The sequence below is a fragment of the Magallana gigas genome, chromosome 3 (assembly GCF_963853765.1).
Source record: "Magallana gigas chromosome 3, xbMagGiga1.1, whole genome shotgun sequence".
NCBI classification, from domain to species: domain Eukaryota; kingdom Metazoa; phylum Mollusca; class Bivalvia; order Ostreida; family Ostreidae; genus Magallana; species Magallana gigas.
Window position 1 is genome coordinate 37,673,357 of NC_088855.1, and position 11,784 is coordinate 37,685,140.

At 38.2% G+C, this 11,784-nt stretch overlaps 8 protein-coding genes across 14 annotated transcripts in view; 7 read left to right on the top strand and 1 right to left on the bottom strand.

Moving 5' to 3' along the window:
• LOC117692399 (histone H1-delta-like) overlaps positions 1 to 11,784 on the top strand; it is a 131,995-nt gene that overhangs the window by 98,791 nt on the left and 21,420 nt on the right. For 6 of the 7 annotated variants that reach the window (XM_066079592.1, XM_066079596.1, XM_066079595.1 and 3 more), the window contains exons 11-12: positions 304 to 458; positions 8,065 to 8,219. The gene's annotated coding sequence lies outside the window, so the exon portion shown is untranslated. The remainder of the gene's footprint in view (positions 1 to 303; positions 459 to 8,064; positions 8,220 to 11,784) is intronic. The other variant, XM_066079593.1, reaches the window with a different exon arrangement.
• Positions 737 to 1,898, top strand: LOC136273898 (histone H3). The gene has a single exon (XM_066079619.1). It carries the CDS (start codon positions 1,100 to 1,102, stop codon positions 1,508 to 1,510), a length of 411 nt encoding a protein of 136 aa, XP_065935691.1. The 5' UTR covers positions 737 to 1,099; the 3' UTR covers positions 1,511 to 1,898.
• On the top strand, positions 2,695 to 3,413 carry LOC136273913 (histone H4). Its single transcript, XM_066079635.1, has one exon. It carries the CDS (start codon positions 2,861 to 2,863, stop codon positions 3,170 to 3,172), a length of 312 nt encoding a protein of 103 aa, XP_065935707.1. The 5' UTR covers positions 2,695 to 2,860; the 3' UTR covers positions 3,173 to 3,413.
• LOC136273893 (histone H2B) lies at positions 3,797 to 4,830 on the bottom strand. The gene has a single exon (XM_066079614.1). The coding sequence runs from the start codon at positions 4,790 to 4,792 to the stop codon at positions 4,421 to 4,423; it is 372 nt and encodes a 123-aa protein (XP_065935686.1). The 5' UTR covers positions 4,793 to 4,830; the 3' UTR covers positions 3,797 to 4,420.
• LOC136273911 (histone H2A-like) lies at positions 5,060 to 5,485 on the top strand. Its single transcript, XM_066079632.1, has one exon. It carries the CDS (start codon positions 5,060 to 5,062, stop codon positions 5,435 to 5,437), a length of 378 nt encoding a protein of 125 aa, XP_065935704.1. The 3' UTR covers positions 5,438 to 5,485.
• On the top strand, positions 6,625 to 7,321 carry LOC136273882 (histone H1-delta-like). The gene has a single exon (XM_066079604.1). It carries the CDS (start codon positions 6,695 to 6,697, stop codon positions 7,283 to 7,285), a length of 591 nt encoding a protein of 196 aa, XP_065935676.1. The 5' UTR covers positions 6,625 to 6,694; the 3' UTR covers positions 7,286 to 7,321.
• LOC136273899 (histone H3) lies at positions 8,498 to 9,659 on the top strand. The gene has a single exon (XM_066079620.1). It carries the CDS (start codon positions 8,861 to 8,863, stop codon positions 9,269 to 9,271), a length of 411 nt encoding a protein of 136 aa, XP_065935692.1. The 5' UTR covers positions 8,498 to 8,860; the 3' UTR covers positions 9,272 to 9,659.
• Positions 10,455 to 11,168, top strand: LOC136273914 (histone H4). Its single transcript, XM_066079636.1, has one exon. The coding sequence runs from the start codon at positions 10,622 to 10,624 to the stop codon at positions 10,931 to 10,933; it is 312 nt and encodes a 103-aa protein (XP_065935708.1). The 5' UTR covers positions 10,455 to 10,621; the 3' UTR covers positions 10,934 to 11,168.

The following is an 11,784-nucleotide window of genomic DNA, read 5'->3' on the forward strand; positions in this document are numbered from 1 at the left end:
TGTGCAAATGATATCTTTTTTTTTAAACAATAGCATGCCCACCCTGCCTCTGTCCCCAACATTACAAAAAAAACCACCAAAAAACCCATAAATAACCCACCAAACACCTAACACTCATTTAAATGTAATTGTTAATTCAACAAGTACATATCTAATCATAGATGTAGGATGAGGCTGCATGCACATTACCTTTTTTTTTTTATTTGACATGTGATTGAATTCATGCTTGTCAATCTTTTTCAAAAGCAAACAAAAAATAAATAAGGGGCATAGTCATAATTATTATTTTGTTGAATTCTACAGGACAGGAACATGTGAAATGTGCATATACAGGATGAAATATACATGATTGTGTCAGTCACTATGAATGTGGGAACAGCAGACTATTCTCATTTCTCTCTGCATTTACAGGATGAGTGCACTGGATTACATCCCATGGCATTTTCTGAGATATCGTGGTAAGTTTATTTATTTATTTATATATTTTGTTTTTGTTTTAATATTCTAATATGTGTACATATATATACAACGTACTTAGTGCATCTTGATTATGTATTGTTCTCTCTTCTCTAAACATTTTTGGCTTCTGAAAAAAATATATAATGCGACTCGACCTTTTAGGGTATACATATACATTATATCAGTTATGAATTTGATGGATGTATTTTTAAACGGATTATAGGGCCTACATGTATGCATTGAGTTGCTATGAGTTGTTGATTTTAATCTGATTATGAACATGAAAATCGCTGAATAGTTTTAAAGACATGTATATGTTGTATTTCTATCGAAATTTGCTGTTAGTCTTATACTGGTTGCTTTTCTGTATCTCTTAAATTCAAATTTCACCGATATACGCCTAATTTTCTAAGTTCACAAATTCTGTGCAAAAGCCGGATTGAAATGATTTTGCACCGGGCCAATGGGCACGAGTTATTACCGACTAATCACAGGCCAGCTCTCTCAGTTAGATAACCAATGGCAATGGTCGTTAGTGAGGGCGCGGTGATTTTGAAGGCAGACCTGTTATTCATCGACTCGGTATAAAATTTATACAGAGAGCGAACTGCCTCATTCATTCATTTGACACTCGTCGAAGATGGCTCGTACAAAGCAGACTGCAAGAAAATCTACCGGAGGAAAGGCTCCACGTAAACAACTGGCTACCAAGGCCGCCCGTAAGAGCGCCCCAGCCACTGGTGGAGTCAAGAAACCCCACAGATACAGGCCCGGAACCGTCGCTCTCCGTGAGATCAGGAGATACCAGAAAAGCACAGAGTTGCTCATCAGGAAATTGCCCTTCCAGCGTCTGGTCCGTGAGATTGCTCAGGACTTCAAGACTGATCTGCGATTCCAGAGCTCCGCCGTCATGGCTCTCCAGGAAGCCAGCGAAGCTTACCTTGTTGGACTCTTTGAGGACACCAACTTGTGCGCTATCCACGCCAAGAGAGTCACCATCATGCCCAAAGACATCCAGCTTGCCAGACGTATCCGTGGCGAGAGAGCTTAAATTTCTTTGTCTCTGACAAATACAAAACGGCCGTTTTCACGGCCACCTAAACTTTTAGAAAAGATGCCTATATTACAATCAATGACGACTACAATTCAACGAAATTGCACAAGTAAAAAGTGCACATTTTGAAAACATGAGATTAAACCCTACACACATAATATGTACTTCTAAACTCTGCCCTTCTTATCATATTTCACTGTGAACTACAAACATGACAATGGTCAATGGGTAGAATGATTTGATCTGACACAATATAAAAGGCCCTTCTGAAGAGAATATATTATACTATACCATACAGCTATACATATGATTGCATTGTGATTGTTTTTTTTCTCTGTAAGTTGTGCATTTAGTCATAACATTACAAGAAAAATATTGCCGGAAAATGTAGGGCTGTACTTGCATCAGTACTTAAAATTTACCGACAGAAATGTGTATGGCACATAATATTTTATAATTATTGCAACCATATTTGATTCTTATACTACAGTCTCAGACATTCGTGCTATGATGCTCGCACATATAACTGTGTGTTATGTTAAAGAAAATATAAAGATAGTGCAATGAATTAGTTTAAAAGTAGGAAAATTCACTACTAAAAGAGCGATTCTGCATGAAATTGAAATTTGTGTAATATTTGTCCCCTGTAGTTCTTTATTCATATTTCAGTGGTAAAGTATGTCATGAGCATGTGTTCATGTTCTTGTCGGATTTTGTTTTCTTTTATTCGGTTTCCGTGTAAAGAATGGAAAGTGTATTTTTTATCTCAATGAAATGAACACTTGACTGAATCACTGGTGCATAATTCATCAAAAAGGGAAGAAATACACATTGAAATTACACTATAACTGAAATTGCTAAAGTAAATATCATCATATTGCATTATGTTTTCATTTTGATATGTACTCAACGGTAAGAAAAATGATTTTTTATTCTTTGCATGTATTTATTACTAGATTTAATACAGAATGTGTGTTTACACTTTAAAAATGATATTAAACAAAAGCAAAATGATAATAATTATTGTGTTCCTATGTTTTGGTAAGATGTAGAAAATCTGGAACAAATGATTTATTCAATACCACCATCCCTCTTTTAAAAAAAAAAGAAACCCAAAAAAGTTTTATTAAATATAAGAGAAAAGTGCCTGCAGACAACATGTCAACAAACAAGCGCCGAGGCGCGTTTACACTGTAGCCAATCAGCGTTGAGTTTACTTATTGCTAATTTTTCCCTGCCGAACTTTTCAAGGTAGAATGCTCTCTCACGGGTCGTAAATAAAGGGCTTTATAAGCTGTTCACGCGGCAGTAGATAATCATTTCAGTACACTTTAACTGAGAGAAAACATGTCTGGACGTGGTAAAGGAGGAAAAGGACTTGGAAAGGGGGGCGCCAAGCGTCACAGGAAAGTCTTGAGAGATAACATCCAGGGTATCACCAAGCCCGCCATCCGTCGTCTTGCACGCAGAGGTGGAGTCAAACGTATCTCCGGACTCATCTACGAGGAGACCCGTGGTGTCCTGAAGGTGTTCCTTGAGAACGTCATCCGTGACGCTGTCACATACACAGAGCACGCCAAGAGGAAGACCGTCACAGCCATGGACGTTGTCTACGCTCTGAAGAGACAGGGACGTACCCTCTACGGATTCGGTGGTTAGACAACCAACCGCCTTTGTGCTACACGCACAGGACAACAAACGGCCGTTTTAACGGCCACCAAATTTTTAGAAAAGATGCCTCTATCACACATGTTGTGAAATGTTGTACATACTGGGTTATGATATATGTATATCTGACATAAAGAATAGAAGTTAGTGGAATACAGAAAGGGTTAATGATAAATAGTTAATGTTAAGGCAAGGTCAAACCACCACCCGTTCCCTAACCCACCCCCCCCCCCCCCCCCCAAAAAAAAAAAAAAACAAGACACACACACATCATTGTCAATCACACCTTTCCCCGACATGCTTTCTATATTCAAATTTGACTAGTACTATAACTCATAAAAAATATCAATTGCACCTTATTTCATTCAACCCAACCATATTTGTATTTTTATTATTTCTTTTTTAACAATCTTGATATTTAGAATAAGGACCAAATCATTCCGTGCAGTTTAAACAAAGCAATATATTTCACCAGCTGTTGGATATAAATGTTTGGTTATTTTTTTATTCCAAAAATCTATATTATAACATGTTTAAATAGACACATAATATGTAAACATAAACACATCATTTATTGATTGTTTTCTGATATTTGAATATCAATAAATTACAATGAAATAATATATGGGCTATTGTGGACCATATTCAAGTCTTAAAATCTGCGGAAGTGAATTATCGTTGTAACAATTAATAGGTGGGGAAATAAATTAGAATATACAGCATAGTTGTGTGCCCAGAATATGTTGTTACAGATTTATTATAACATTAGATAATAGTATTCAACAGACAGATCATATGTTAAATTGTTCAGTCATAACTATCAGTTATGTGCCATTATAAATAAACACAACTATATATAAACACAACTATAAATAAACACAACCAATGGGAATCTTCTGTACTCTAAGACTATTACATCGAAAATAGGAGAAATCTGTGGAAATCGGGCACATGTGCTGTAATTGGGAAAGATTTTGTTTTTATTGTACATGTACGTACCCCTCTGATGCATAATTTGTGTTTGATGTATGTGTATTTGAGGGGTTTTTTTTTCTTCATGTATTTGTTTATTTTTCTTAAAGGACTGTTTAAGAAATTGACAGCATTACAATGACACAACCAGTACACACAACTGAAACAGTTGTTTACTATTGCATTATAAAGATGGTAGCTTTTCGAAAAATTTGTGTGGCCCTGAAAAGGGCCGTTTTGTTTTATCAAACTGCCACTGCTTGCAGTTTACTTGCTGCTGGTGTACTTGGTGACAGCCTTGGTGCCTTCAGAGACAGCGTGCTTGGCCAATTCACCGGGCAGGAGAAGACGGACTGCAGTCTGGATTTCTCTGCTGGTGATGGTTGAGCGTTTGTTGTAGTGGGCCAGGCGGGAAGCCTCGGCGGCGATTCTCTCGAAGATGTCATTGACGAAAGAATTCATGATGCTCATGGCCTTGCTGGAAACTCCAGTGTCAGGGTGCACCTGCTTCAGGACTTTGTAGATGTAGATAGCGTAGGATTCCCTCCTCCTCCTGCGCTTTTTCTTGTCCCCAGTTCTCTGGGCCTTGGCCTTGGTGGCGGCTTTCTTAGCTCCTTTAGATCCGACTTTGGGTGGCATGTTTACAGATTGCTGGCAAACTGAAACTATGAGTGGCGCTAAGCGAATCGCGGCCTTATATATCACGCGAGGGGGATTGAAGCGAACAGGTAAATTGCGGACGTCCTTGTAAACATTAAATTGGTCGGTTTGCCCGAGGTGCGTATAAGACAAGCGTAGCGATTGGCGGAACATTTCAATCCGTGGAAGTGTTTAAATAGCGTGGCGCAGCGCATCGTGTGTTATTCGTTGATATCATTTTGTCAGCACCCAACCTACAACTTGAAAATGTCTGGACGTGGTAAAGGTAAAGTGAAGGGAAAGGCAAAGAGCCGATCATCCCGTGCCGGACTTCAGTTCCCCGTGGGTCGTATCCACCGTCTGCTGAGGAAGGGCAACTACGCCGAGAGAGTCGGAGCCGGTGCCCCTGTGTACCTGGCCGCCGTTCTTGAGTACTTGGCCGCTGAAGTGTTGGAGTTGGCAGGCAACGCAGCCCGTGACAACAAAAAGACCAGAATCATCCCCCGTCACCTGCAGCTGGCCATCCGCAACGACGAGGAGTTGAACAAACTTCTGTCCGGCGTGACCATCGCCCAGGGTGGTGTTCTGCCCAACATCCAGGCCGTGCTCCTCCCCAAGAAGACCCAGAAGCCCGCCGCCAAGTAAAAAGTCAGCTCTGTCGACTTTTTTGTCTATACCAAACGGCCGTTTTCACGGCCACCCATATTTTTCGAAAAGATGCCTCTATAATATGCAGTGTACATGCACATAAGCATTTATATAAAAAGCACACGTAGATACACGCTTCTTAGATTATCGAGACAACGGTATATATTAGCGTGCGTGCAGCTGCTTTCAAGAAAAAAGAAACACACACACATTAATTTAAAACTGTCTGTGTTCAATATTTTGATTCCGATTTGCACATTCTGTTTGTATTTCGATTAATTTCATTTCTATTACGCTGTCAATTAATATACCATCCTCGTCCCTGACTGCATGTAATCAACGTTTTCCCCGATTTAATTTTGTAAAGGAAATCGCCAGACTTTAAAAAAGAGAGAGAGAGAGAGAGAGAGAGAGAGAGAGAGATAAATAAATAAAAAAAAAATAAAATAAATAGACACTTGGCGCATATAGATGATACAGACTATGGAGAAATTCACGTGAATGTTCGCACAATTTGTAGATTTACAAATCGGATTACAATTCGTATATAAGCAAAACGATTTTACAGCGTATTTTGCACTAGAATGCTGCGTGTAATAGATAAACTAACATATAGTTTTTTCCTTTGTCAAATTTGATATTTATGTGTTGGTCTCATTTGTTCTATCCGACAGGTTTTTAAATTTATAATCATTTCTAGAGTAAACATTTTCCCGGCACGTATATTTGTGTGGCGTGTTTCTGGATGCACGGAGCTGTCGCGTGTTTCGTTAAAAAAGAAACATGAATTACTTCACCCCACAATAAACGACATTGAGTATACATGTCTCAGTAAGTGAACAGGTTATAGCCCTGAATAAGTTGTAAAAAAATATAATTTTTAGAGAGATTGCGCGACTTTTAGCTGTCTGTGCAGTTGCAAAATGATAGTCTGGCCTATGTTTTCGTTTAATTTTGATTATTTTCGTGATATTTTTACGGGCGAAACGCAGATAATACTTTACAGATATATCCACATTACGTGTTTTTAGTAGAATAGTTACAATTGCGGCCTATGAAACGTCGAAACAAGGATGCAAACACCAACATCAAAACACACATCGACCTCAGTATGAACAAGCGCTTCGATTTTAGGGGATGTTTTCGAGGACGTCCGCGCTCGATGTAAACAAAAACAGCGAGTGCTTGTGACCCCATTATTTCCTCGTCTTAGTTCGCAGTGAATAGAACGCCGTTTCCATTTCGTCCGAAACCATGGCAGATACAGCAACCACAACCCCAGCCAAGAAGAAGGTTACAAAGCCTAAGGTGCCAGCAGCGCACCCCAAGTACGTTGACATGATCAGGGCCGCCCTGGAATCTTTGAAAGAGCGTGGCGGATCTTCCAGACAAGCCATTCTAAAGTACATAATGGCCAACTACAAAGTCGGCAACGACGTCAACTCCATCAACGCCCACTTGAAAATGGCTCTGAAGAACGGAGTGAAGAAAGGTGCTCTGAAACAAGCCAAGGGCACAGGCGCCAGTGGCTCCTTCAAGCTTGGTGACAAGCCCAAGACTGAGAAGAAGCCAAAGGCCAAGAAAGTTGCCAAGCCTAAGGCAGCAAAACCCAAGAAGGCCGCAGCAGCAAAACCAAAGAAGGTAGCCGGAGAGAAAAAGACTGCAGAGAAGAAGAAGAAGTCCCCCAAGAAAGCAGCCGGACCGAAGAAGGTTAAGACTCCAAAGAAGAAGGCAGCAACTAAATCCCCAAAGAAGGCAGCAGCCAAGCCAAAGAAGGTCAAGACACCTAAGAAGTCAGCTGCAAAGAAAGCCAAGACTCCCAAGAAGGCAGCAGCAAAGAAATAAGCAATTCCAGCATCACTGCAGATTGCTCACTTTATAAAAAAAAAAGCCCTTTTCAGGGCTACCCATATTTTTCGAAAAGATGTCTCAATTACAAATAACAAAGAAACGTACATGTGTGTGTGTGTGTGTGTCATAAATGTAATATTACATGCTTGGGTGCATATCTAATAAAACATAGTTTTTAAAATCGCATAAAAAAAAAAGGTGACGACTGTCGGTATTCATTCCATGTATTCATTCATTCATTACTTTATTTCTTCATTTGTATTGGAAATATCATCCATTGATTATGAATGATATAATGAACAAAAAACAGACACAAACAAAATGAATTGACGTGCATTATTACTATCTGTGCATGTTTTCCTATATTTAGAAAATGTTAGTCTCTGCACTTGACATATATTCACATGAAACATGTAATGAATATGACATTTTTAGCCTTTATATTAAACTTGTAAAAAAAATAATATTAATGTGCAAATGATATCTTTTTTTTTAAACAATAGCATGCCCACCCTGCCTCTGTCCCCAACATTACAAAAAAAACCACCAAAAAACCCATAAATAACCCACCAAACACCTAACACTCATTTAAATGTAATTGTTAATTCAACAAGTACATATCTAATCATAGATGTAGGATGAGGCTGCATGCACATTACCTTTTTTTTTTTATTTGACATGTGATTGAATTCATGCTTGTCAATCTTTTTCAAAAGCAAACAAAAAATAAATAAGGGGCATAGTCATAATTATTATTTTGTTGAATTCTACAGGACAGGAACATGTGAAATGTGCATATACAGGATGAAATATACATGATTGTGTCAGTCACTATGAATGTGGGAACAGCAGACTATTCTCATTTCTCTCTGCATTTACAGGATGAGTGCACTGGATTACATCCCATGGCATTTTCTGAGATATCGTGGTAAGTTTATTTATTTATTTATATATTTTGTTTTTGTTTTAATATTCTAATATGTGTACATATATATACAACGTACTTAGTGCATCTTGATTATGTATTGTTCTCTCTTCTCTAAACATTTTTGGCTTCTGAAAAAAATATATAATGCGACTCGACCTTTTAGGGTATACATATACATTATATCAGTTATGAATTTGATGGATGTATTTTTAAACGGATTATAGGGCCTACATGTATGCATTGAGTTGCTATGAGTTGTTGATTTTAATCTGATTATGAACATGAAAATCGCTGAATAGTTTTAAAGACATGTATATGTTGTATTTCTATCGAAATTTGCTGTTAGTCTTATACTGGTTGCTTTTCTGTATCTCTTAAATTCAAATTTCACCGATATACGCCTAATTTTCTAAGTTCACAAATTCTGTGCAAAAGCCGGATTGAAATGATTTTGCACCGGGCCAATGGGCACGAGTTATTACCGACTAATCACAGGCCAGCTCTCTCAGTTAGATAACCAATGGCAATGGTCGTTAGTGAGGGCGCGGTGATTTTGAAGGCAGACCTGTTATTCATCGACTCGGTATAAAATTTATACAGAGAGCGAACTGCCTCATTCATTCATTTGACACTCGTCGAAGATGGCTCGTACAAAGCAGACTGCAAGAAAATCTACCGGAGGAAAGGCTCCACGTAAACAACTGGCTACCAAGGCCGCCCGTAAGAGCGCCCCAGCCACTGGTGGAGTCAAGAAACCCCACAGATACAGGCCCGGAACCGTCGCTCTCCGTGAGATCAGGAGATACCAGAAAAGCACAGAGTTGCTCATCAGGAAATTGCCCTTCCAGCGTCTGGTCCGTGAGATTGCTCAGGACTTCAAGACTGATCTGCGATTCCAGAGCTCCGCCGTCATGGCTCTCCAGGAAGCCAGCGAAGCTTACCTTGTTGGACTCTTTGAGGACACCAACTTGTGCGCTATCCACGCCAAGAGAGTCACCATCATGCCCAAAGACATCCAGCTTGCCAGACGTATCCGTGGCGAGAGAGCTTAAATTTCTTTGTCTCTGACAAATACAAAACGGCCGTTTTCACGGCCACCTAAACTTTTAGAAAAGATGCCTATATTACAATCAATGACGACTACAATTCAACGAAATTGCACAAGTAAAAAGTGCACATTTTGAAAACATGAGATTAAACCCTACACACATAATATGTACTTCTAAACTCTGCCCTTCTTATCATATTTCACTGTGAACTACAAACATGACAATGGTCAATGGGTAGAATGATTTGATCTGACACAATATAAAAGGCCCTTCTGAAGAGAATATATTATACTATACCATACAGCTATACATATGATTGCATTGTGATTGTTTTTTTTCTCTGTAAGTTGTGCATTTAGTCATAACATTACAAGAAAAATATTGCCGGAAAATGTAGGGCTGTACTTGCATCAGTACTTAAAATTTACCGACAGAAATGTGTATGGCACATAATATTTTATAATTATTGCAACCATATTTGATTCTTATACTACAGTCTCAGACATTCGTGCTATGATGCTCGCACATATAACTGTGTGTTATGTTAAAGAAAATATAAAGATAGTGCAATGAATTAGTTTAAAAGTAGGAAAATTCACTACTAAAAGAGCGATTCTGCATGAAATTGAAATTTGTGTAATATTTGTCCCCTGTAGTTCTTTATTCATATTTCAGTGGTAAAGTATGTCATGAGCATGTGTTCATGTTCTTGTCGGATTTTGTTTTCTTTTATTCGGTTTCCGTGTAAAGAATGGAAAGTGTATTTTTTATCTCAATGAAATGAACACTTGACTGAATCACTGGTGCATAATTCATCAAAAAGGGAAGAAATACACATTGAAATTACACTATAACTGAAATTGCTAAAGTAAATATCATCATATTGCATTATGTTTTCATTTTGATATGTACTCAACGGTAAGAAAAATGATTTTTTATTCTTTGCATGTATTTATTACTAGATTTAATACAGAATGTGTGTTTACACTTTAAAAATGATATTAAACAAAAGCAAAATGATAATAATTATTGTGTTCCTATGTTTTGGTAAGATGTAGAAAATCTGGAACAAATGATTTATTCAATACCACCATCCCTCTTTTAAAAAAAAAAGAAACCCAAAAAAGTTTTATTAAATATAAGAGAAAAGTGCCTGCAGACAACATGTCAACAAACAAGCGCCGAGGCGCGTTTACACTGTAGCCAATCAGCGTTGAGTTTACTTATTGCTAATTTTTCCCTGCCGAACTTTTCAAGGTAGAATGCTCTCTCACGGGTCGTAAATAAAGGGCTTTATAAGCTGTTCACGCGGCAGTAGATAATCATTTCAGTACACTTTAACTGAGAGAAAACATGTCTGGACGTGGTAAAGGAGGAAAAGGACTTGGAAAGGGGGGCGCCAAGCGTCACAGGAAAGTCTTGAGAGATAACATCCAGGGTATCACCAAGCCCGCCATCCGTCGTCTTGCACGCAGAGGTGGAGTCAAACGTATCTCCGGACTCATCTACGAGGAGACCCGTGGTGTCCTGAAGGTGTTCCTTGAGAACGTCATCCGTGACGCTGTCACATACACAGAGCACGCCAAGAGGAAGACCGTCACAGCCATGGACGTTGTCTACGCTCTGAAGAGACAGGGACGTACCCTCTACGGATTCGGTGGTTAGACAACCAACCGCCTTTGTGCTACACGCACAGGACAACAAACGGCCGTTTTAACGGCCACCAAATTTTTAGAAAAGATGCCTCTATCACACATGTTGTGAAATGTTGTACATACTGGGTTATGATATATGTATATCTGACATAAAGAATAGAAGTTAGTGGAATACAGAAAGGGTTAATGATAAATAGTTAATGTTAAGGCAAGGTCAAACCACCACCCGTTCCCTAACCCACCCCCCCCCCCCCCCAAAAAAAAAAAAAAACAAGACACACACACATCATTGTCAATCACACCTTTCCCCGACATGCTTTCTATATTCAAATTTGACTAGTACTATAACTCATAAAAAATATCAATTGCACCTTATTTCATTCAACCCAACCATATTTGTATTTTTATTATTTCTTTTTTAACAATCTTGATATTTAGAATAAGGACCAAATCATTCCGTGCAGTTTAAACAAAGCAATATATTTCACCAGCTGTTGGATATAAATGTTTGGTTATTTTTTTATTCCAAAAATCTATATTATAACATGTTTAAATAGACACATAATATGTAAACATAAACACATCATTTATTGATTGTTTTCTGATATTTGAATATCAATAAATTACAATGAAATAATATATGGGCTATTGTGGACCATATTCAAGTCTTAAAATCTGCGGAAGTGAATTATCGTTGTAACAATTAATAGGTGGGGAAATAAATTAGAATATACAGCATAGTTGTGTGCCCAGAATATGTTGTTACAGATTTATTATAACATTAGATAATAGTATTCAACAGACAGATCATATGTTAAATTGTTCAGTCATAACTATCAGTTATGTGCCATTATAAATAAA